This window comes from Dreissena polymorpha, chromosome 1, assembly GCF_020536995.1.
Source record: "Dreissena polymorpha isolate Duluth1 chromosome 1, UMN_Dpol_1.0, whole genome shotgun sequence".
NCBI lineage: Eukaryota > Metazoa > Mollusca > Bivalvia > Myida > Dreissenidae > Dreissena > Dreissena polymorpha.
The window spans coordinates 49,854,379-49,880,635 of record NC_068355.1 but is presented as its reverse complement, the minus strand read 5'-3'; the positions used below and the strand labels follow the sequence as shown (position 1 = coordinate 49,880,635).

General features: G+C 34.2%; 1 protein-coding gene across 12 annotated transcripts in view; it reads left to right on the top strand.

Moving 5' to 3' along the window:
- Nucleotides 1–26,257, top strand: part of LOC127879721 (IQ motif and SEC7 domain-containing protein 2-like) — a 127,684-nt gene that overhangs the window by 82,927 nt on the left and 18,500 nt on the right. For 8 of the 12 annotated variants that reach the window (XM_052426729.1, XM_052426746.1, XM_052426779.1 and 5 more), the window contains exons 2-3: nucleotides 21,438–22,964; nucleotides 25,320–25,481. In XM_052426729.1, coding sequence (XP_052282689.1) covers nucleotides 21,438–22,964; nucleotides 25,320–25,481 — 1,689 coding nt within the window. Of the gene's footprint in view, nucleotides 1–7,420; nucleotides 7,879–9,776; nucleotides 10,208–11,749; nucleotides 12,168–20,549; nucleotides 20,833–21,437; nucleotides 22,965–25,319; nucleotides 25,482–26,257 lie in introns of those variants that run through there. The other 4 variants (XM_052426799.1, XM_052426770.1, XM_052426806.1 and 1 more) reach the window with 4 other exon arrangements.

Genomic DNA, 26,257 nt, shown 5'->3' with positions numbered 1-26,257 from the left:
TTGTATATCGAATGCAAGGTTATAAAAAGGAGAACTCTACACAAAGGAAACTGAGTTTTCAAGGTTTGCAAAGTGTATGAAATTTAAATGAATAGTATAGTAAATTTGGTTATGATAATCCTGAAGTGGAGTGGTTTTAAGAACTCTGTTATGAAAAAGAAGATGAATGTGTATACAGTATTTCATTAAGAGTGTGCATGTGTGGAAGGATTTTAGGGCTTATTGACTCTCTTGCTGCTAAATTTGATAGGGGTGGATGGTCTACCTCTAATACTTCCCATAGGCATACTGTCTGTTTGGTACAGCTTTTATGATTCTATTTGTGCCATGAAGGCGCAGTGACGACCATACCTGCATTTTAAAATTCTTCAGTGGTAGAAAAGTGGATTTATCAAATATATAATAAAAAAGTGGATTGAATGGGTAGGTAGCAATTAAAGAATGAAATTGTCATCCATTTAATATAAATAATTGTATGTGATAATTAAACAATCAATATTTTTTGTGAATTTCATGTTTAATCTGAATTGTTATGTGGTGTTTTAAATGATAGTTGATTAATTTTTATAATCATATGGTGCCGCTGGGAGTATTTATAATTATTATATATTATAGTCAGTGGTTTTAATTAAATATGAAGAGAAGATTTCAATCCGTTTATCGCAAAATACTTGACATTGAGATTGAAATGGAAAGCTCATGAATTGTCATGCAGAATCTTAAGATTCATTTATGTGAAAATAGTTCAATTTTAATGCATAATAAATTGGATGAGCGGCCAAACATTTTGCCCTGTACATGATGTAGATACCTATACAATTAGTTAAAAAAAAGATTTTTGCTGCAGGTATGGAAATAAAGCTAGAAAGATGTAACTGTTAGTTTGTTTGATTTGAATTAATGCAGTTGTGCATTGGTTTAGAGTTGGTGTTTTAAAGTCTATATTAACAAAATGCCAGGATATGAAGTTATTTTTCATGTTTTGTAACTGACCCCAGTGTCTCATGTGAGGATTAGCATGTGGACAAGTCTGGGATGAAACACAAGGACAACATGATAATGTGTCAAACCTTGTAAGGACAAAACTAAACAAGGTATTAGATAGATGTACTTAACATATTCGTGGTCAGGCAGTCTGGCCTATTAGCAATTAGATTCACCGTGGAACAGAATTAATTTTGTAGTGTTACATTTACATGTAAGTATCTAATAGGCTTAAATCAACGTAGTACAATTGTTTAAAACTTAGGTATTATTGTTGTGGTAATAGTAATGCTGTTGCTGTTTCTGCTGTTGCTGCTGATGATGGTGGTGATGGTGATGAGGATGATTGATGATCAAATGATGAGAAGGATTAGGATTATCACCACCATCAATAGATGAATACCTTTCCAGATGTACATTTTGCAATGTGGTGTTTAATTGTCAAATAAGGGGCTCTGTGTTATTCAGTTATTGCATAGATAACATCATATTTATTTATTGGACTGTAGTAAATGTGTTAATGGGCAATACAAGATGTCTGTGTATTAGGCCATAAAACTAGATCTTTACTTGATAATGCTGTTGTTGTTTGAACGTCTGGAGGGCATATTTGTTATGAAAGCAAATTTGACATTGACAATCTTACAGAAGTGGGCATGTTGTTGAAAATCTGCATTTCATCTGTTTAGCCGTAACCAATCGTAACCAATCAGTTTTGTTGCATCACTTGTAATCATAAACTGTTGGCTAATTAAGGCAGTTTCAATCATAAGGCTTGGTTTTATTTATACATAGATATTATAGGAATTAACAAGTATCTTTTTTTTTCAAATGTTCGCTGCTGGTAATAACAAATTATAAAATATTCTTGGGTACGAGTAATCATAAGTGCTACATGTAATATCAATTCAGTATTATGCACAAATTTGTTAATCATTTAACTGACTTCTTATTCTAGGTCCAGATCTAATATTGGAAAGAGATTTTGTCCAATTGCTGCTAGTGATTATGTCACGACCTGTTTGCGGTTCTAGGGTACTTTTACTTAAATAATTGTTTTTGATCTCATGTATACAGAGGTAATTTCAGATTACATAAAGGTTAAACAATGCCTGGTGTGATAACCTATAATTAGGTTCAGCTTTGAATTTTGGCGCAAAATGTCACTGTACCACATGCGGCTCTTTTACAGATTTTGTGTTTTAAACGTAATAAAGCCTCAACACAATTGCCGACTTTTTATGAATGGTTTCATTTTCAGCCACGGTCTGAGCGAGTGTTGGTTTTAAGTATAGACCTTGCTTCAGACTTTTAGAAATGGAGTCACAAAGAGGTGCTAGACAGTTGTTCAATTGACAATCTTCTATTTTTGTTAAGACACTGGAAACTGAAGCTGCGGGTTTATTACTAAGTGTTACATGCAATTATTGTTATTGTCAAATACCGTAAAACGTTGTGTATAGCGCGCATTTATGTATAACGCGCATCTACTTTTTAAAGCTAAAAATCGGGAAAAAAAGTTTTTGAAGCAAAAAAATCGGGGGAAAAATTCCGTACCGCAGGCTAACTGAAAATCGTTATATTTACATTGCCGATCTTACGTATTCTTTTATTGCTTCAATTATAAATTATTTTAAGACGATAACGATACAACTAGTTGGTGTTTTTTTTTAATCATATTATGCGTAAAAATAAATGTTTGGATTTAAATGAATTATGCATGAAATGCACACTTTCCACGAGGATACCATCAAGGTTTTCATCATATGTCTCCGAAGTAACTGTCCACGATTTTATCGTGGAGTACACATAACGGATGGATTAGTTATAACTAAGAAACTGACATTATTGATTGGTATTGTCACCTGGTTATTCATGCATGACTAATTCACAACAGCGCGTTTTATTTACAATGCCGATATCATGCGTTCTTTTCGAATCGCGATAAACAAACAATGGAGGTGTGAAGCCGTTTGCCGGTTCGCATGTTTTGATAATAGCCCAGCTACACAAAACTTGACAGGTGACGCAAATTGCTCAATAATCACATCCTCAATCTTGACAAGAAGTATGAAAACGTGTAAACAAACACAGCATCAATTTTATTAACACATTTGAAAAGCAAGAAAAATAATCTTAAATATATCGGGAAATACCTTGCCGACATACTATTGTAAATCGACAAGTGCCCCCAAATAAATTGTGTAACCCTAGTACAGTAGGGTATAATATTGTGGGAAAAGTAAACAATAACATTTAAATAAAAATGGCTTCCTCGTTTTTCATTCTCTTCTTCAAATTTATTTGATTTCAATGCTCTGTACGTACCTGAAAAAGATAGAAAATATATATGTTAACTTTATAATGTTTGTTCATCTTATTCAGATCGTCAATATAACACTATTATTAACATAGTTACAGATAAAACACCGGAAAACAGAATGATGCGAATTACCGCTACTGGGTAACTGACAGCGAAAAAATGTCTTGGCATGGCTGTAGTTGTGCATTACGCGCATCAAGTTTTTAAAATGAAATTTTGGGGTGAAAAAGTGCGCCTTATACACAACTTTTTACGGTATTCTTAGCATGTGTACACAGTATGTAAAATTCTTCATTTGACAAAAGTTTTATATGCTAATGAAGGTAAAAGATTTGAAGTGAAATAAAATAAAATAATAATCTTATATGTTTATTTGTTTATTTACAATGCTCTGTGTAAAAAAATATATTTTAGTCAGTACATTTTAGATCTTATTAAAGAGCATGTTATGCATTATAAAATAGTTATTTAAAAAACTAAGTGTCCAATTAAAAATAATCAATACAAGATCGAAAAGAAACGACTTCTTTTCTTACTTAACAAACTTTCATGAAGGATTATGGTAGACCCCAAAATTGCATGCACATGAATTAAAGTTCCTGTTCACTTCATTGGTATAGATTTCTTAAACTCGAATGCTTTTCAGTATAATATAAAGAATATTTATGTTAATGTTTATGCAAATTGGGATGGATTTCATGGATTTGTGTGTGTTAAATAATTTGGTATTTGGAGATCAAATGCCTTGGGATATGTATGTTTAATTCATAGTTTATCGCTTGATGTTGTTGGTCCCAAGGTAATCAAGTGAAGTACAGTAAGAAGATGTATCTGCAGGCAACTTGCTTGAATTTTCGAGTCGCCAGCTGTCAAAACGAACGTCTTCACCATATTTCAGTCTAACTTAAACTGAAGATTAGGTTGCTTATAGTAGTTTTATAGTTGTACATTTACTGGTTTTCAGTATTTAGTGTGCCTTTTCTCTGAAGCATTTGTGGATTTTATACACTATGGGACTTGGATCTATGTTCTGAAACTTCCAAACACCATAGTTGAACGATTCCCTGGTTGTTTATGGATATAAAAAATATTTATTTGTGTGATAAACATTTGTTTTAATGGTGGTGCAGCTTGTTTTGGGGGGTCGAGTTGTGTATGTATCACAAGGGGGGCATGTCATCGCCGGCATGACACAATGGCACAGGTCAGTAGTCTACAAAATATATAATTTTTTATGTCCCCCACTATAGTAGTGGGGGACATATTGTTTTTGCCCTGTCTGTTGGTCTGTCTGTTGGTCTGTTGGTCTGTTTGCGCCAACTTTAACATTTTGCAATAACTTTTGTTATATTGAAGAAAGCAACTTCATATTTGGCATGCATGTGTATCTCATGAAGCCGCACATTTTGAGTGGTGAAAGTTCAAGGTCAAGGTCATCCTTCAAGGTCAGAGGTCAAATATATGTGGCCAAAATCGCTCTTTTTATGAATACTTTTGCAATATTAAAGATAGCAACTTGATATTTGGCATGCATGTGTATCTCATGGAGCTGCACATTTTGAGTGGTGAAAGGTCAAGGTCATCCTTCAAGGTCAGAGGTCAAATATATGTGGCCAAAATCGCTTATTTTATAAATACTTTTGCAATATTGAAGATAGCAACTTGATATTTGGCATGCATGTGCATCTCATGGAGCTGCACATTTTGAGTGGTGAAAGGTCAAGGTCAAGGTCATCCTTCAAGGTCAGAGGTCAAATATATGAGGCCCAAATCACTTATTTTATGAATACTTTTGCAATATTGAAGATAGCAACTTGATATTTGGCATGCATGTGTATCTCATGGAGCTGCACATTTTGAGTGGTGAAAGGTCAAGGTCAAGGTCATCCTTCACAAGGTCAAGGTCATTCTTCAAGGTCAAACATCATATAGGGGGACATTGTGTTTCACAAACACATCTTGTTAATCAATAAACTTATGTCAGTCAGGTAATTTTTATTAACCACAGTTTGTAATAATTATCTTCAAGGAAAGAGCGTATAGTATTGACAGGTTACTACCTTTGGTACAGATATAATAATTTAAGTAAGGGAGCCTGCATTACTTACAGGATATTGCAAGATTTAATTTGACTCTCGATATCTTACTCTGTCAAGTTGGAATGTTAATAACATGTTTGTAAGAAAATTGAGACTTACTTTTGTTCAAAGTAGTTGTCCTAAGTATATGTATACAAACTTATGTGTTTCACTCTTGAAGAAAACCTCAGGTTACAAAGAGGTAGCTTTGTAGGATTTGTGGTGTCTTGAGGACATTGACCAAGGCAGACCAGATGTTTGGACTCAGAAAGTGGATATCTTGGAGTCCAGTGTTTGGCTTTATAGAGCTCAGTGTTTGTTTTTGCTGTTTGATATTACTGGCTCTAGTCATAAGGTGTTCATACACAGGTTCATTGCACTGGGTGTGACTTCATGGAAAAGGCCGCAGCTCTTGTTCACATTGACTTAATAATGTACCGTAATTCCTCTAAGTTTTCGGACAGGTAAACATTAATTAAATTTTTTCGTGTCCACAAATTTAGAAACGAAAAATATTCAAAAAATTACAGTTGTCAGAAAATTTAGAGACAAATATTAAGGCGTCTGAAATTTATAATTATATTGAAATAAAAGCAATAAATCAATGGACAATTATTTTATGGTGATCAACTCTTCTTTTTCTGCTTAAAAAAATAAAAACAACTTCACAGCTTTGCTAAATCTTCCTGAAATGATATAGATCAAAAAGGTAAAATTATTAAACATTCTGCTTCCTTAATAGGACGAAACTGACTCAAATTACGCGAATGTAATGGTCCATTGCCCTCAGGCATGTATATGCCAGGTTTTATGCCCTTAAAGGGGCCTTTTCACAGATTTTGGCATTTTTTAACTTATTCATTAAATGCTTTATATTGATAAATGTAAACATTGGATTGTAAAAGCTCCAGTAAAAAATCAAGAATAAAATGAAAAAAAGGAAAAGAACATAGCCCAGAGCAGGTTTCGAACCAGTGACCCCTGGAGTCCTGCCAGAGTCCTGAAGTAAAAACGCTTTAGCCTACTGAGCTATTCCGCCGAGTACACATACTTGATGTATTTTATACCTTATATAAGCAATCTTAGTAGTTTCACAAAATTTAACAACAAAAACAGAACTCTCCAAATTATTCATTTGTTTCGCGTTGCAACGCTTTATAATTTTTAGATTTTAAAATCGTCAAAAGATGCATATAATGGCTATATTAGACCATGGTAAATGTTCAGTATTACTGTTTCCTCACAAATATCATAACTAAAACGAAAGATAAGCAAAAAAAGGGCCGAAGTATGTAGAATAGCCCTGTACAATATACTGTCCGAAAATTAAGAGACATTAATCATGGATGAAAACCTGTATGTCCGAAAATAAAGTGTCACGAAAAATGATTATTTTTGATAAAAACTAGGGTGTCCCAAAACTTAAGAGTAATTATGGTTGTTAAAATAAGTATGATTTTATTTCTATTGACATTTATATAAAGAACGTGTGCCAGCTGGTTTTGTTTGTTTATTGCTATCAAAAAATGCAAATAGTCACATAGCAACTTTTATATATACATTTGATTTAAAAAAAAAGACAATTCAAGGGTACTGATACAAACACATAATGTGAATAATTAATTAATTTACTTTATTTCCCTAGATTTGTCAACTTATGTTTCTGACATGATATCATGATGTCTATACATATTTTCCTATGTGATATACAAAGACACTTACATTTCAGCACATGGAAAACCTTTGGTTTATTTTTTTTGTCAGGCAGCAGTTCAATTGACTTTTGGACATGAGATGTCATTTCTAAATAACTATGGAAAGATATTGATTGTAAAATTGGCTTATTTTCATATTTGTCATTGGGCGGTTTCAAGAGAGTGACATTGAATACTATTAATAACACATCACCATGGTACTAAAGATAGCCCTATTAATCATACCATATCAGCTGTTTAATTCAACTATAAAACCTGTGTGCTGAGTTATGGCAGTGAATTATATTGTTTTTAATTTACTGCTGTTTAGTGAACCTTTATCTTAAAGGTATGTGGTACAGACTTAAGTAAGCGCATTGCATTTCAAGCTACAGTTTATATCAGCAATTAATGTTGGGATAGTAAATGGAACAGTTCTGACATAATTGAAAATTAAATACTCCAAGAGGACTGAAGTTGTTTGATTACTGCTGGTTATATCACAGACAACACCTGTGGTGATTTCAACCCCCATTGTTTATGTTTCGATGCAATGACTGTGTTTGTTTTGAGTTAGTGGAGATGTTTATTTTGGTACTATCCAGGGAATGTGGTAGATTGTGGAACAGATTTAAGACTGTCTCTAGTTTACTGTCATAAAATTGAGGACATTTTCCCACAAAGAGAAATAGAGGCGAAGAGACTGTTAGATAGAATAGAAGCTGCATAAACTGTGGTGAACTTTGTGGTCAAATTGTTGTGTGGATTTTTAAAGAAAGATTGAAATATACGTGTGAAGGTAACTATTCTATTTTGAGATTTATTTTTATATCTACAATATATGAGCATTAATTGTCAGTTTCAGAGTTTTCCTAAAATATCATTGTTAAGCATTTTAATTTTCTTTATTATTATTTAAATATTTATTTCATTTAATTAAGGTATTAATAATTTAAAAATTGCTGAAAGCGCAAAACAAATTGAGTGTACAATCATTTAAGAGTGATGATACATACTGGTTTTTGGGGGGAGGGGGTTATTTAGGAAAAACAACTAGGTATTAAATCATAATTGACATTGGACCCCAAGTGTTGTATGTTGACATACCTGCTTCAGTATCTATTGTGGGGGGAATGTTAATTATGTTGACTATCCAGAAAGTATCGAATGCTCTCCATAAATCATGTGTGTATTGAAATATACAATAACCAGCTGTCAATTATCAGGGGTCATGAATTTCGCCTGTGTCCAGCTGGTGTCATCTGTTGACCAGACTGTGGAGAGGACATCAAAGTGTGCTCTGGTTACAATCAGCAGGCCATGACATGTTGCATGTGTCAATTATGATATGTTGCAGTGGTGATTTAATACACCACCAGTTACAGTTGTGTTTCATGAAGAGTAATTGACAGCAACTAATTATGTGGTGGATGTATTTTAATGAGTAGTGTTGTACTTTAAGTAAATAGTAAGCATTGTATGTCATGTAAAATTGCTTGTGGATTAAAAACCACAAAATGGTGCAGGAGATTTTTGCTGGATGATAATCTTTTCAGGAAGAGTGCACACAATGGTAATTATGATAATTAGTGTAAGGTAATCCAGTCTGAAAGTTATCAGCTGCTTTTCCATGCAGTTTGAATGTAAGTGATCTATTGATCTTCAAACTTTTCTTAACTGATCACCACACTCTGGTTAGCTTAGGGAGGGTTTATTATGTGGTTTAGGCATCACCACACTCTTGGTTAGCTTAGGGAGGGGTTATTATGTGGTTTAGGCATACAATGTTTAGAAGATACTAAAGATAATGTAATAATTACTTTAAGTCCAAGTTATTATTTGATTGACAGTTCTATTTTTTGCATTGTGCCTTTAAAGGTAGCATACACATGTTTTGATTAAATGGCATTATCAGGTAAAGTATGTACAATTTTGATGTTAATCTATATGAAATCAATATTAAAAAAATAAGATTTTTGTTTTGTCTAAAACAGCTGATAAATTAATATTATACCATTATCATGTACACATGGTTGGTTTACGCAACAATGTAAAGTCTTTGTACATGTATAATCAACAAAATCTAAGTTCATTAAAATTTCAACAAAACTGGCAGATGGTTTCTTTGTATGTGTTTGGCAGAACATACCTGTAGGATGATTAAAGCTTGCAATGAAATCAATAAAAGTTCAGAAAGTGACAGCTATAAATAGATGTCATGTGATACAAGGCTGTGCAGGCAGTTTCTATGATAGTGTGTTTGTTTAGTGATGCATACACATGGTTGATTGTTATTTTTCTTGTTTTATGATAGCAAATATTCAAGTTTTGTTGAAAATCAGATTCTGCACAAACTGTTGTTGTTTTTAACACTTTTTCTGTGGTCACTGTTTGACTTTGAAAACAATGCAATTCTTTGAATAGCAATACAATATTAACTTAGATTTTGTTCATGCTGAAATGATGTATTCACAAAATGGATTATTGTTATTTTTTTAAAACAAGCCAATTGTAAGTAAAGTGTTGATGCTTTATGTGAGCCTTCCTGTATCTTGGTTTGGACATCTTGGTGATAAAGCATGGCGGATACAATCACTCAAGGTGTGAAGCTTTTATTTCCTGATCTTTGGGCCAAATATTGTGTCTGGTTTTAGTATTTATAATATGTTGGTTTGTTATTATAACAACTAACGGTTTCAGTTAAGGATCTTATATGGATGATATACAAAAGTGGAGATTTGAAATTTGGCTCCTAAATTAAAAAAAATATATTTAAAATTATTTGAAGTTAAATGTGACCTAATGGTATAATATGTAAACTAATATGTAAACAGATGTTACACGAGCCTGATGTATTGCTAATTAGAATTTATCGAAATATTGTGAAATGTTGAAACCTGAAATTGTACATTGTGTGAAAAATTGAGCAGGAGAATTATATGCCAAATCATTAATCATTGTGTCACTGAATAAGGCTATTCGAAATGTAAATTTGGGGGTATTGTGATAACATCATAAGCAGTGTAGGTATACAAGATAGTGTTCAGACATATTTTAACATTGCACTGAAGTTTGCATAGAATTGCGTGTGTTTAACAACGTAAAATGGACTTGAGGCGATGTAAAAGGTAATGGATTTTGCATTATTTGTACAGTTATTGCTTACACAACATCAGCATATATTTTGATGTTACTTGTCAGTTTCCTTTAATCCTTTTGCTCTGTTAAGAAATGGATTCATTTAAAACAATGTTGTTGTGTATGAGGAAATAATGTGTTGAAATTTGTGTACACTGTTGTTGATGTTCATCACCATATGCCACTGGTGGCATTAGCCTCTGGATGTCAGATGAAGACACAGATATGTCAGGGGCCTGATTATTTATGGCCCACTATTGCCCACTTTAATTTCCTGAAGTTATTTAACTTTTATTGCTCATCGGCCATAGCATGTACCATAAGGATGTCACTTGTTTTGACACTTTGTAATCTGTTGTTGATTAGTCACTTGGGTGTTGTTGTTGTTGTTTAAGAAAATTAGGCCTTGCTGATTTTACCATAATAATTATAAATAAACTTTAACTTTTATTGCTAATTGGCCATAGCATGTACCATAAGGATGTCACTTGTTTTGACACTTTATAATCTGTTATTGATAAGATACTGGACTGTTGTTGTTGTTGTTGTTGAAAACTGGGACTGTCAGATTTTATCATAAAAAAACTAAATTATGTAAATTGATTCTTTGGATGTGCTGTAAAGAAGGATAATTATTGAAGTGGCGTCTGCTGATGTTATCACTAGTTACCTCCCCTGTTAGGCATGGCATATCAGACTGACATCAGTTCCTGGTTATCATCATAATGGGCATAATTAAGATTCTAAAGATACAATATTATCTATATATGACTTTGTCTTGTTAATATATTGTGTTGTCATCAATACTATAATTCAATATAAATTAAAATGATTAAACATTTAGATACAGTTAAAAAAAAACAGTAGTCATATTTATAAGTATATTTAAAGTACAAAAAATAAACGACAGCAGCATAAATCAGAATAAGGAAAGTTTAATGATTTCAAGTTTAAGTTATTTATGCATTATAACTGTTTTTATTACCAAAGTTTGTGATCCATGAAATGACAATTGCAGGGCCTTTGACATGCTCAGCTGTTAACTCAACCAAAGTGATAATAAGCTTGCATATTTTGTACTTACATGTTCAGTCTCACTTAAAAGCAGTGTTGTAAATTACTTTACCAGATTATCTTTTTCCTCGCCTGATGATTGTCTTTTGGATGAAAAAAAGATACACGAGTATTATGTGAGAAGAAACCAGGGAAATACTTTTGTTCCTATTTAATCTTTCAAAGAGCTCGACTAAGTGACAATCGTTAATTGTTCACTTTTTTGTATTCATAATCTTGATTCATAATTGGAATTCATTTGTTCGATGATGGATGAAACACATATGGAAATAAGTTTAAATGTACAGCTGTTAAATGAACTGTAGACATTGGAATGGCACGTGAACAGGAAATATACAACTTTTTCATAATTAATCACTGATTTATTTTAAGTAGGTATTTTGCTGTTAAGTACTAGAAAAGCATTAAATTGAGGTTTTGAATTGAAGCCAGCAACTAAGGATATTAAATGTTGACATTCAGTGTTGAATTAGATTGTTGAACTTAGCAGATCACTATCAAAGTTTATTTCTGATTTGGCCTCCGAGATTTAAAATGGTCTTTTCTGCTTAGGGTTTAATTGTGTTTTATCGGGCATTTTAATCAGTAATGAACATAAGGAGAAAACGAAAATAAGCTTGTGATTGTTTTTACAACTGATCCAGTTTCCAAATGGTATGCCATGTTTTTGTGAAGGAGAAGTTCTGGATCAACTTGAAAACATCTGAAGATGCCTGCGCACATGGTTGGACAGAAAGTTGAGGATTGTGTTCACATTGCACATGGTTTACATTCTATCATTTCTTAGATTTATTGCATCAAGGACACTCGGGCAGGCATATGTTGTCGAAACATTCCAAGTGTTGTTGGATCTTGGATCTATGAGATATTTTGAAGGTGAAAATCATGATTAATTTATTGATATTTGGAAATTCATCGCTTTATTAATGGTTTAGTAAATTTATCATTATTTTAATTAGTCTTCTTTTAGATTGTTACAGATAAACAAATTGTTGTGGAGTCAATTGTGCGGTTGTTTATGAAATGTGAGTACTTTTCATATATTGAAATAATACATTGGCATTTTGTTTGCATGGGCTACAACACATCAGTGAATTGTTTAAAATTGTGTTGTTTTTTCAAAGCCATTCCATAAATGAGGAGGGTGTTTTGTTACTGTTACCCCTATCAGTGGGTCCATGTGCCCATCCAAAACGATGTGCGTAAACACTGCCCATGAGTTGGTTTGCAGTGGGGTTTTTTCACTTATAGGGGAATGGTGGCGGGTCCCGTCCAAAGGGGAAAAAATGCATTGTTTTTTAGGAAAAGGGGAAAATTAAAAATTCACTCTTTTATATGTAATGATATTTATTATAATTATGAATACACATGTTTGTATGAATATAATGTTCTCAGCAGAATGTCTCTGTCCTTTTTCTGAAATATTTATCAATGATTTTTTCAACATTAGTTTTAGACAGTTCAGGCTTCATGCACAGTCTCAGTTTTCTTAGCCATTTTGAGTCTAATTGAGTTTTTTAAATCGATTAAATGGCAAATTTGAGCATTTTTTATCAATAAAAAGGACCAAATTGGAATGTTTTTATCAACAAATATTGACACAGTATAGATACATCAGGCCTTTTCCTGGCCATTTTGGGAGAAGAATGCAATTCATGTGAAAAGTCTACTTATTTGGGAAAATCTAATCTAATTTAATATAACACTTTATAATAATTAAAAATCATATAAATTATAGTTAAATACTTTGTTAGTTATTTATGAAATAAATTTGAGATATATTTATCATTATTATGAAACAGTTCTTTCTATAAAAAAAAAACAAAAAAACATTTATTTTTTATTTTTTTTAACATCTGGAGGGGATTTTTTTTACAAAATGGGGGAAAAATATATACTCTTTTTTGAGGGGAATTGGGCCGAATATTGGCCCCAAAATTGCCATATAAAAAAACACTGGTTTGTGTCTGTGAACTCTGCCTATTAGTGGGTTTGTGTCTGTGATAACTGCCTATTAGTCACAGGGTTTGTGTCTTTGAACACTGCCCATTAGTGGGTTTTTGTCTGTGAACACTACCCATTAGTGGGTTTGTGTTTGTTAACACTACCCATTAGTGTGTTTGTGTCTGTGAACACTACCCATTAGTTGGTTTGTGTCTGTGAACACTACCCATGAGTGGGCTTGTGTCTGTGAACACTGCCCATGAGTGGTTTTGTGTCTGTGAACATGGAATTAACTCCCAAGTGTAAGCTATAATAAAATAAAAGCTCCATATAAGTATCATTAAATAATATTGATTGCAAAGATACTTTCAGAAACGTTTGTTGTTGTTTTTTTATTGTGTATGTGTGCATGCATTAAAGAAGTACATATTCTTCTTATGATATTTGCTTAGTGCTGCAACAATATACCGGTATATCGGTATATATCGCAATACGCAATCGGCATATTGTATTGCGATACGATTTTCATCATACCGGTACGAAAATTTTACAAAAAATCATTCACATTTCGTCCAGAAAAGCCATCCGAAATAATGATAACAAGGTAAACAAAACAAAGCAGTGTAAATATTTTTTTTCGTAAGATAAGCATTCTGAAAGTGTATTATACAGAGTAGCGTTGTTACATTGGAGCATTCGTTCGATCCCCGGCGAAATGTTGTTCATGATTTCATGAACACTTCAAGCCAATCAAGAACTGTTCATGAACGGTTCTGAAAAAGTTCCTGAGCTTGGTTCATGAACTTTTGGACATGAACTGTTCTTAAGACATGTTCATGAACTGTTTATGAATTATTGTTGAACATTTCAAAGTTCATGAACAGTTCATCATCTAACCATAAATACTTAGTGATGAACATTTCATGCACAAGTATTTCTAATGACTTTTCTGAGACAGACTTTAAGGATCCATCATGAATAATTCATGAATTCCTTTGTGCTAGATGTTTCATACATATTTTTGAATGTAATATTGAAATGTCTAGCATACAAATCTTGTAGATTTGTGAAACCTGTGAAGTTAGTATGAATATGCATAGTACTTTCACCACTGTAAGTTAGAGTTCTTGACCTGTTCTAGAGAATTTTAAGAACATTTGTACAAGAACTGTTCAAGAACTGCCTTCAGGAACACTTCAATAACTTTTTAAGGACCTTTCCTGTTCTTGAATTATTCTTAAACTATTCTTGAACACTTTAAGAACTTTTTTGAACAACATGCTTCCTTCTGATGTTCTTAAACAGGTCTACACAATGTTTTTGAATGTATGATGGACTTTTTAAGAATCCAATATGTTCTTAAAAGGATCTGTCATTGTTCTTGGAAGACTTAAAAGACAAGTTTAAGAACGTTTTAAGGACATCTTATTTCAAGAACAATTTAAGATGATATCAAGAACTCAATGTACATTGCATTGCTGTTTTTACAAAGAAAGAATATTGTGTGCAAAGGAAGTTGAAACGGAAGGCACATGGTTTATGTTATATTTGAAAATGTAAGTCTTTAATAAATTACCGGCTGAACTGATCAGCCATTGGTTCCATTTCAAGTTTTTTGGCACTGTGAGTGTAACCATTTCAGGGAGACCATTGATTAGTAAATGATTCTTGAACTGAAAATGAGACTATTCATAATCTTTTCAATACATGAATTATTTATGAACATATAGTGCAAAGTTGTATTATGAAATTTAAAGAGTATTATCAAACCACTTGTATCTCAGTTATAAGTGTTATATTTAAATTATTGTTATATGTTGCTATCAATATGTTAAGTGCTAATACAAGACTTGTTTCTTCTTACCCTGACCTGTTTGTTGAGCTTTAGTAACACTTATGATAACCTTTGCATAAATTGACAAATTCTTGTTCATGAATAGTTCATGAACACTTCATGCCAACTCAGTTCATGAACTCTTGACGAACTATGGTTCATGAACTATTCACTTACAGTTCGTGAACAGAAAATGAGCCATTGAAAAATAGAAGGAAAATGTTCATGAACTGTTCGTGAACAGCAAAACCCTGAAGAATTTTTCAAGAATTGTGTTGTTCATGAACTGTTCAAGAACACTTCATGCCATTGATGTTCATGAATAGTTCATGAACATTTCATGCCATAATGGTTCAAGAATAGTTCATGAACACTTCATGCCACATGGGTTCAAGAATAGTTCATGAACACTTCATGCCATAAGGGTTCAAGAATAGTTCATAAACACTTCATGCCATTAGGTTTCAAGAATATTTCATGAACACTTCATGCCATTAGTGTTCATGAACAGTTCATGAACTAAAATTTTAAGAACTTTTCACAGACGTGGCTCATTTTCTGTTCACGAACTATTCGTGAACAATTCATGAACTCAGTTCACGAACAGTTCATGAACTGTTCATGAATTATTCGTGAACTGCAGAACAACATTTCGCAGGGGATGCTTTTGAACAGATTATCGTTGAATTAATTGCGCACAGCTGTAAATGTTTCGTTCGATTCTGAATTGAGCATTATTAAATTTGTAGTCCGAATTTCGGACATACGCTTCCAAATTTTAATGCTAATGCGACAATAAAAAATTCAAGCGTCAAATAAAACGTGCTTTATCCTTTGTCTCAATAAAAAGCGCGCGAAAATTATACAGACATGTAGAACGTCGCATGGAAAGTATGGGTGTATTTTGTGTTGTTTAAAAACGGGAACATCACGCCAGGTGAATTACGCGTGTTCAGTGGAAAAAAACGCCCCGGTTGGACGTTATTTCATCACATCTTTAAATAGTTACGAATGCCAAAATGTTTTTGATACTTAAGAAAATTTGCGAATGTTTGTGTTTCTTGTTATTCTTGAGCAGATTTATAGTAAATATATACCAGAATTTGCTTTAAATCTGGAATATACGGGATTATCGGGTAATTTGCAAGTTATAACTTTGGTACAAGTTAGCAATATATTGCGATAAATTGCAATACGGGTTTTTGAACTGACAATATATTGCAATACGGTTTTTGGCGTATTTTTGCAGCACTATATTTGCTTAAGGGCATCACTTTGATCTTTTTGAAATCTATACATGTATAATAGGATAACATGATTTCATAAAATTCCCAAATTATGTGCAATTGTGGATTGATTGGATTAACGCTAATTTTATCACATTCGAAAATCTGTTACATAAAATATGAAGTGCAGTTTTACAGTTTACACATTTTATCAGAAAGGTGTGAAATTGTTGGATATTATTTCTCCTTTCCTTTGGATTTGCTCTAATTGCTTCACAGTTGATTGGACATCCATGCTGAAAAGGGTTGCTAATCCACTTCTCACAATAGGTGGTAATAGAAAAGAATTTTTTACCTGATAAATTGGTGATATATCTATATTGGAAGTTGCTCAATAATAGGCTTATGCATTTCTATTGCTTTAATTTGTGCTATTTGATTGTCTATTATAAAGATTGTTGTAATATAACATGAAAATCCAGACACGGACTAAGCGAAAGCATTCTCAATTGTCCAGAAAAATTAAACGCTGGAAATTGACATCAGAAGATGCATGGTAAACATGTTTGTAACCCTTGCTTCAGTATTGTTATTGCTATGTCGTAATTGTTCTGTTTAAGAATAGAGTTAAATTCTCTAGTATTGTTGCTGCTAAGTCAGATTAGAAATTCTTACATTCTATGCATATAAATGAAGGAGTTTCAGTAATGTTGTTCTTTATTGCATTTGAGATCATTGTACTTACAGGACAGTTTGAAATGTGTCTTCTTCATAACTGTTGTATATGATGTCTCAGGGGGTTTTCAGCACTGTCTGCGCCTCCGGAAAAACGGAGGCACTCCCAAAGCAAACGGACCCGATCCCAAACCAAAATTATAAAAAAATCCCAATTTCCAAAAAAAAAACAACCTTTTTTTTTTTTTTTTTTTTTTTTTTTTCAAAAATGAAGTGTCTTATAACTTGTGTGACTAACCAGTGTTTGTTTTGGTAAAAAATATCTGCTATAAGGTTTTGACTGTTCAGTTCTTATCTCAGAGTGTAACTGTAACTGAAAAACAAAACTGCAGTACTTGAATAAACGTTGAACATGCCCAATATTGCATCTGTTTATATAAAGAAGACAAAATAACAAATAAAAACAAATTTATTTGTTAAACCACTGAATTATTTAAGCATAATAAATTCACAATTTTTCCCCAAATGAGCTGTTTCATCGAAGCAAAAATTCCCAAAATGAACAATTTTGTCGATAAAAAATTCCCAATTTGGTCAGACTCTTTTTCCCAAAATAGTTAGAACGAGAGCGCCGATGGCGTTAAAAGCATAGGTGCAAGATACAGGGAAGAATGGCGTCACGTGGTATAATGTAGTTCGATATCGCCATCCGCGAATTTCTCAAATCAATAATTTCAAACAATTACCGACTATTTAAATAGATAATCTTTCCATTTACATCAGTGTTTGAAACGCTTATGAAAAATAATTACCCAAGCCTTTCAAAATTTAAGCACGGACAGATCTGTATCTTTTCACAAATGAAAATAGACGCTACCCTATTCGTCTGCGTCAAGAATTTGTCGTAAAACTTGTGGTAAGCGTTAGATGCAGACGTGCACAACAGATTGAGTTCTGAATACAGATTTCTGAATGCAGATTTTTATAGACACTCCTCAAAGCAGTTACTTCCCTTGCTTCGCCCGGTCAGTAACTTCTAGTATAAGGGAGGCCACTGCGTAGGAGATTGAGATTTATAGTGCAGATAGAATTGTTTTACGAACGAAATTTGTTTTAGGTTATAAGAAGATTTTTTGACATAAAACGGTCTTAGAAAAATTCACTAAAAACGGTGTCAGCAATATTCTTGGAAGAAAATGTTAGAAAAACGTTTCCAATTTTTTTTTGTAAGAATGACCATATACTAAATTAAATAGATATTTCGTCTGATTTTTGATCAGGTAAGGCTTCATAATGGGTAACCGATCGATGTGGATTTTTGAAATGTGGTATATACCATAAGCATAGGTGCGTAAACGCACCTATGCTAAAAACCCCTGTGTCTGGTGTATTATAAAATGCATTTTGATTACTGTGTTCAACCAATACTTCTTTCAACAGTTACTTTCTTGAGAACGTTACATTATACTGCCAAAAGGTTGATTGTCTTGAAGCCTGAATTCAGAATAACATGTTGGCAGATATTTTTCTCATCGTTGTTTGATAATATTTCTTTATGTCATTTGAAAACAAGAAAAGCATCCATGGCAACATGATCTAACAATGTCATTGTGGCTCATTTGATGGCACTCTGTTTCACCGCAATATATTTGATGGAATTAATTTTCAGCAATTAATTTATAAAATTCTTTATAATTGCAATTCATTTCATTATGCTCTATGTCATTGCAATAAAATTATTAATGCCATTGGTCATTACAAAGCATTTGATGGACATCTTTGTCTATGCAACTAATGTGATGGCCCAGGAGTCTTTTGCAACAACTGAAAACCATTTTCATGTCTTTTAAAAACAATTGAGTCACAACATATTTAGGGCAGACGCTGTTATAAAACTGATATCTTGGCACAATTAAAGCCATTGTTTAAACATCTGCGCTTATACTGCAATTGTTTTTAAAAATTGAATTTCTTCCGTGTTTTGTATTGTGTTATTTATCCCTGAAAGCTTCTGTCAATTAAATTATTTATTTATATTATATAATTATATATTAATTCATTAATCATACTTATGTTATAATTTTTCAAAGTAAACATATGAGTATAACTGAACAAGATTTATTGCGTAGAAGTTAATTATAAATGCTTTTAAGATCAAAGGTTTGAATAATAAATAACACATAAAGCTGACTATTGTAAGAGACATTCCCAGCGTGGGTCCGGCACGTGTCTCCTTAATGATTACTTAACAGCCTCCCAATTATCACGATGACTCCAAGCTCCCAGTGATCCAGAATGAATGAAACCCGTTCGGGCACCCCTGTGCTATGCAAAACTGAATATTTGAACAATTATGCATAGGAAAAAGGGCTGATATTTTTTCTTTGATCTTGTTTCATTATGTAGGTAATAAACCTAAAATGTATTTTCTCTTTTAGCCAATATGTCGTGGAATCATTACCACAAGGTATGGGGTTTATGATAGCTTGTAATGCTCACATATGGTTAATGTTTTCATCGGGATGCTCAGATTTAGAGCTTAGTTTAATTAAAAGTTACTCTGTTCTTTGCAAACCCCGTCGAGAATAGAATGTAACGGAGCTATTACTTTGGCAGTCAGAAATTTGGATGATTATTGGGAGCTTTTCTTCATGAGGGCTGGGTAGTCGTCTCTCGGATCTCTTCCAGACAGTGTGTGGTGTCACTGGACCAACTCAAAGGGCTTCCACACCAGATCTTGAGGCAGTCGGCTGTGGTCTTGCTTACTGAAACATGATTACAATTTTACCAGTTTTAAATGGAGTAAAGGGATGTGGCAATTGTGTTGTCTTCATTGCTTGCGCAAAAAACTTTCCTTTTCTGACTAGTATATTATATTTCTATTGATGTTGAAAATGTAAATATATGATTGGAATAAGTTGCAATCATTGCATGAATTGAAGATAATTTAATTAAAATGAGACCAAGGCGGAAACGTTCCAAAAAGCCGTGGCATTTTGATGACTATGATGAAAGTGATTACACGCTGGACAGTGATAACGCTAGTAGTAATTCAAGAGCAGTTGTGGCACCGGCATCTTTGCAGGGCCAAAACCTAGAGTTGTGTCCAAAGGATGCAGGAATACAAATAAAAATCACTGGGAGTATTTCCATATGTGTCATAGGAGAGAATGGTAGAAAACGTGAATTGTTTAGGTTGGTGATCTGAGGTTCTTAAATTATGGAAATTTGTATGTGGAATATTTGTTGCAATGTGTGAGCTTGTTATCTTGAAGATCTTAAGCTGTTCAGACAATTACATGAATATGGTACTTTCATGACGTATGATTTAACACCATTTTTTCATGAACTATGATTTAACACCAAGTCACACATTTATGTTCATTTAATTTTGTAATTTAGTTTGGGCAATATTTATGATAAAAATTCTTATTCAGTAGTGTTTTAATTTCATGATGACTGAATGGTTTGAATATTTTACCAACCAAATCCATCTGCAGTAGGAAATGTTGTATTTCATGCTATTCTCGTACTTAGATCACTGGAAGTTAAGTTCCTGGCCGCACGTCCTGGTGTTACATTGTCTCCACTTGTGGCGATGTCAAGTGGCCGACATCACATGGCGATGCATTGTTCTCTCCACATCTACATTCTGTCAAATCCCTTCCTCGCTCTCAAGTGCCTTGTTTTGAGAACGCCCTTATATCCTTGTGGTTGCTGTCTTTCCGGACAGTCGTCTAGTGGGTCATCCTATTGACACTAGAGAAAACACAAAGTCTTGGTTTTGAAGATGAATTTAAACATAAGAAAACGCAAATCTGGAGATTAATATTGGTGTGAGAGATTGTATTGTGAGATATGTGTGAGTTGTTTGTTTGCTACAGTCGAAAATAGAAAGGCTGTCAAATAGTTATATCAGTGCTCCAGCTAGGATTTGAAAAGGGCAGGGGGGCTTTTTTGTCAAAAGGGCACTTTCAACGCGCAGTATTTTGTGAAAAGGGCACTTTCGACGCGCAGTATTTTGTGAAAAGGGCACGTTCGAGCGCGCGGGTGTTTCTGGAATGCTTTCTATTGCATGTTCATTTATATGTTATAAATAATTGTATTAATCCCATTATTATAAAACCATTCAAATATAATGTCTACAATGAGGATTAAACTAATTACAATGTAATAAGAGATTTATGAATAATCATATGTAAAAAAAAAAAAAAAATGTTTTTGTTTTTTTTTTTAAGGGGGGGGGAGCAGGGCGGAGGTTCGGGGGAGCAGGGCGGAGGTTCGGGAGGGCAGGGCGCGGCGCCCTTCCATTTAGGCCTAGCTGGAGCACTGTATACTCTAGTGACACATCAATTTATGTATACCAAAGTGTTGAGAATAAATCAGGAAGTAACCATGATCTTATAAATAATTAAATTGCAATATAAATATGACTACAAATTATTGAAGAAATTTCTTTACTTTCAGCGTGACGAGTGCACGGGCTAACGAAGAACTTTTACGCCAGGTAGCAAGGTCTAGATCTATTGGGGGAACAGCCAATGACCACTCAGGTAGACCGGTAAAGGTAACCACCCTACAATCAGTGGGGGGCTCCATTGTTCGACGCCAACGATCACTTCGACGAAATGAAGAAGAGTTGATCAAGCGTTCCCGTGCCCAGTCAAATTCGTACGAGTTGTCACAGGACCTACAAGACAAGCAGGTTGAGATGCTAGAGAGGCGCTATGGTGGATCAATAAAATCTCGCCGAGCTGCCAAAATTATTCAACGAGCCTACAGGCAGTATTCTATGAACAAAAACTTTCAAAAGCTGAGAAATTCTGTTGCAGAGCGAAGACATTCAAAGTTAGGTCGAAGCAACACGGTATGGTCAGATAGGGTTTTCACTGATGCTCAATACACAATGGGTGCCACTGTCATTCCTAATGGAGATCTAACAAACAAACGAAGCGGTGACTTGTATTCCAATGACCCTAGGAAACGTTTGACGGAAACTTCTGATCAACCACGAGTACTACAACAAATGAGTCTCGATCAAGGGTACAATCATTTTGACATGCAAAAGATTCGTACTTCAAGGCGCGATAAAAGGTTAGAAAGATGTCACGAAGTAGACTTGACAGACAACGGTCATCATTTGGATGTGAGACGTAAAACAGGGGAGGAGAATAACAACAGAAACTCTTGTCCAGAGATGAACGATAGTAGTGCTAGTGATTCACCGCAAGTTACCCCATTTGTGAGTGCTACAGATATTCATAGTTTAGATTTTGAAACATTAGTTGAAAATAAAGCCACAGATGTTTTAACGGACAGTTTCCATAGTGATGCTAGTCATGATGTAACAGTGCTTGGGTTCCAAAGAGCGTCTGGGGTATCCTTGACCTCAAACATGAGTACGGACACTCTCGGTAGCAACAGGAGCATTAACTCATCATACGAGAACTTCCGACAGTTGGAGTCGAGCGACAGTTCGTCGATTACCAGCAGTCAGACGGACGTGCACAAGGACGTGTCACCGGACAGGTCAAGGACTCGAGATCAAAAATTAATGCAAGAACAAACTGTTAGGTACTTAATGAATAGTTCAGAGGTAAAGTACAGGTCGAGAAAAGACTCTGGTCAGGGTGAGCCCAATAGTTCTAGTAGTAGAAAACCAACTGTTTCTAGTCGTGCACCCGAGATATCCCCTATATGGAAACGTAAAAATGGAAATTTAAATGGGTCCACTGGATCTATAAGCAAATTGGATGCTAAGCGCATGAGTAACATTTCCGAAACCAGTGAACCAGACAGTGAAAATCATTACTCGAGTTCTCCTAGTTCAGAAAACGTGAGTGCGGATAATAACAGTATTGGAAGTGATAGTATAACTTATCAGCGACGTATGCGAGGACTTAGTGTTACGCCTGACCATCCTCATGCAGTTCCAAAGTCATCTGACAAGCAAAGAAAACGTGTCTATAGAATAGGATTAAACCTCTTTAATAAGTAAGTATACAGCCAAAAATGTCAATATAATGAATTTAGTCAGTTAGTTTAGTTATACTGGGAATTATGGAAACAACATGAAAGGAAATATATTGAGACTTTAGTTCATCCACTAAAACTTTTATCCAACCTGGAAATAACCTGGACATAATTGCCCATTTCAAAAAATCATAAAACAAATCTAAGTACCAAATATTCCAAGTAAAAATTGATAGTTGTGCTTCACTTTGTATTTTCTATGTTTGCTTATCCCATAGAGAGAGGTTTAACTCTTTCATTGCTGGAACCAAATTTTGAAGGCCTTTGCAAACAGTTTGGATCCAGATGAGACGCCACAGAAGGTGGGGTCTCATCAGGATCCAAACTGTTGGCTATTCTGATAATATTCTTTGAAAAAAATCGAAGAAAATGCTAATTTTAGAAATTCAGCAGAAGACATTTTAGCAGACAACCAATTTCCCAGCATGCAAAGGGTTAAAAGAGTGTTTATGAATCATTCTTTCCTAAAGGTTAAAAGCATTATATTGACAAATATTATACAGGTGTAATTAACCAGGTGGAGCAGAGTTCTAAGGCTACAAAACAGTCGGACCCATGCGGGAAATGTTTTACATAATAACTTGTGCATGTTTTCCTAATTATATAGCAATGAATGCAAATTTGTAATGAAAACCATATTTAACATGCTGCTGAGGTAGATACAGTTTAGCAAAAATATTTAAGTTTAAATGTTTTTGAAACATGCCGGTAAATGTTAACAAACTGATATTTGCATTTGGTCCCATTTGTTCCGAAAGCTTCCAGTTTAATTTTTCAGAATATTATATATTATGTATTTATATTATTATAATTTATATGAACATCATTGCCATGCTGTCCAAATTTTATAACTTTTGGTGTTGATTGTGCAGAATTCTTTTGGAGAACAGAGGGCAATAGACGGCCATAACTTAAGTTGCGAGAAAAATTAATAAATGTGTATACAAAGCACTAGATTTCAATTATTATCCCCCGCCATAGGCGGAGGGATATTGTTTTGGCGTTGTCCGTCCGTCCGTCCGTCTGTCTTTCCGTCCGTCCAGAGCCATATCTTGGAAGTGCTTAGGCGGATTTCATTGAAACTTGGTATGAGTATACATATGGATAAGAGGATGATGCACGCTTAATGGCATTGTACACCATCTGTTAATAACGGAGTTATGGCCCTTTTTATCTTGAAAAAATGCTTTTTTTGTGTGTCCGGAGCCATATCTTGGAAGTGCTTTGGCCGATTTCATTGAAACTTAGTAAGAGTATTATATGGATAAGAGGATGATGCACGTCAAATGGCATTGTACACCATCTGTTAGTAACAGAGTTATGGCCCTTTGTGTCTTGAAAAAATGCTTTTTTGAGTGTCAAATATAACACTTTTGTGTGCAGAAGGATATTGGTGGGGGATATTCAACGAATTTGCTTGTTTATTTTGCAATTTAATTGAGTTAGGATTTTTGTAAGGAAATGTATCAAATAATACGGTAACAAAACACTGAATTGATTCTTCAGAAATATTTGCACACGTGCTGGCAAATGTAATTTATATCCATTAAGATTCAAAGTGTAAAATTGAACCAAATAACAACATCCTAATGAGTAAATGTTGCAAGTGATCCAAAGTAAGCTTGCACCTGTTTGATATCTGGTTCTACAGCATCTGATCCCCATTGTTGCAAGCCAGCAAGGCGGCATGTTGTGAACCACTTGCACACCAAAGCATTTTGTGGTTGACCTTGTGGTTGGATAGGGTTGCAGTTATTAAATGTTAAGGGAAAACAGCTGCAGAACATTGTCTTGAATTTCATCTAGTAAAAGTTTACTGCATGCTGAAATCTGCAATCTGCAACAAACATAATTATTAATGAGCTTGTCTCTTGAAAAACCGAGCTTGATGCATGTGTGTAAAGTAACGTCCCAGATTAGCCTGTGCAATCCACACAGGCATATCAGACTGACACTTTCAGCCTAGACTTGATTTTTGTTAGGAAGAGAGACTTTATTTGAATGAAAACTTCTATAAAAGCAGAAAGTGTTGTCCCTGATTAGCCTGTGCATTTTGTCCCTGATTAGCCTGTGCAGACTGCTCAGTCTGATCATGGACAATATCTTATGCACATGCATTAAGCCTGGTTTTCCCAGAGCACAGCTCATGTGAATTTTTTTCTTAAAGTGCATCAAATGTTTTAAGGAAGGGGTATATTCATCAACAGTGTTGTTAGCACCTTAGAGAATTGATGGGATCTGTCACAAATTGTCATATCTTCTATCTCAGTTTTTGAGTGTTGGTTCATTAAAGCTTCTGTTGTTGTTGAATTTCAGAAAACCGGAGAAGGGCCTGACATTTCTGTGTGAGCATGGTTTCATCAACGAGTCGCCCGACATGGTGGCGCGGTTCCTGATCACCAGGAAGGGCCTGAGCAAGCAGATGATAGGAGAGTACCTGGGGAACCTGCAGAACCAATTCAACATGGACGTGCTCTGGTAAGACCTGGCTTGCAGAAATCATTCATAATGGATGTGCTCTGGTATGAACTGGCTTGCAGAAATCATTCATAATGGATGTGCTCTGGTATGAACTGGCTTGCAGATATCATTCATAATGAATGTGCTCTGGTATGAACTGGCTTGCAGAAAGCATTCATATAATGAATGTGCTCTGGTATGAACTGACTCACTGGAATTAAAAAAAAAGATCCAAGCTCTGGCAAAATGGGGCTTAATTCATGTGGGTAAAGTGTCCTCCCAGATAAGCCCATTAGGTCTGCACTGGCTAATCACGGACGACACTTTCCGCTTGTATGTTGTTTTTTTCATTTTAAGGAAGTCCCTAGTTTTTAGTGAAAATCCAGTTAAGTGTTGTCCCTGATTAGCCTGTGCAGTCTGTAAAAAAATAATGTACAGTTCATCATAGTACTTAGTGTAAAGTGCAACTAGAAGAAAGCTCTATTTTAATTACTATGTGGAATATTCACAGTGGAGCGTTAGGTGGTTGTGCTCAATAACCTTACCCTAAGTAAATGGTGATGCCTTTCCTTTGATCTGGCAAGCTAATGAAATAGATAAAACAATCAATGTCTTCAGAAGTATGGATGCTGACCCAACACAAAGTGTTTGAAATTATTATTGAATCTGCCATCTTATTTGATCTATGAAAGCCAGGGCAAGTTCATAATTGGACCTAAATCAAACCAACTCAGTCTTGGTTACAGAGGCTGTTCAGCAGGCTAAGAAAATTGCCTTCGTTCTTAGTCCTTTCA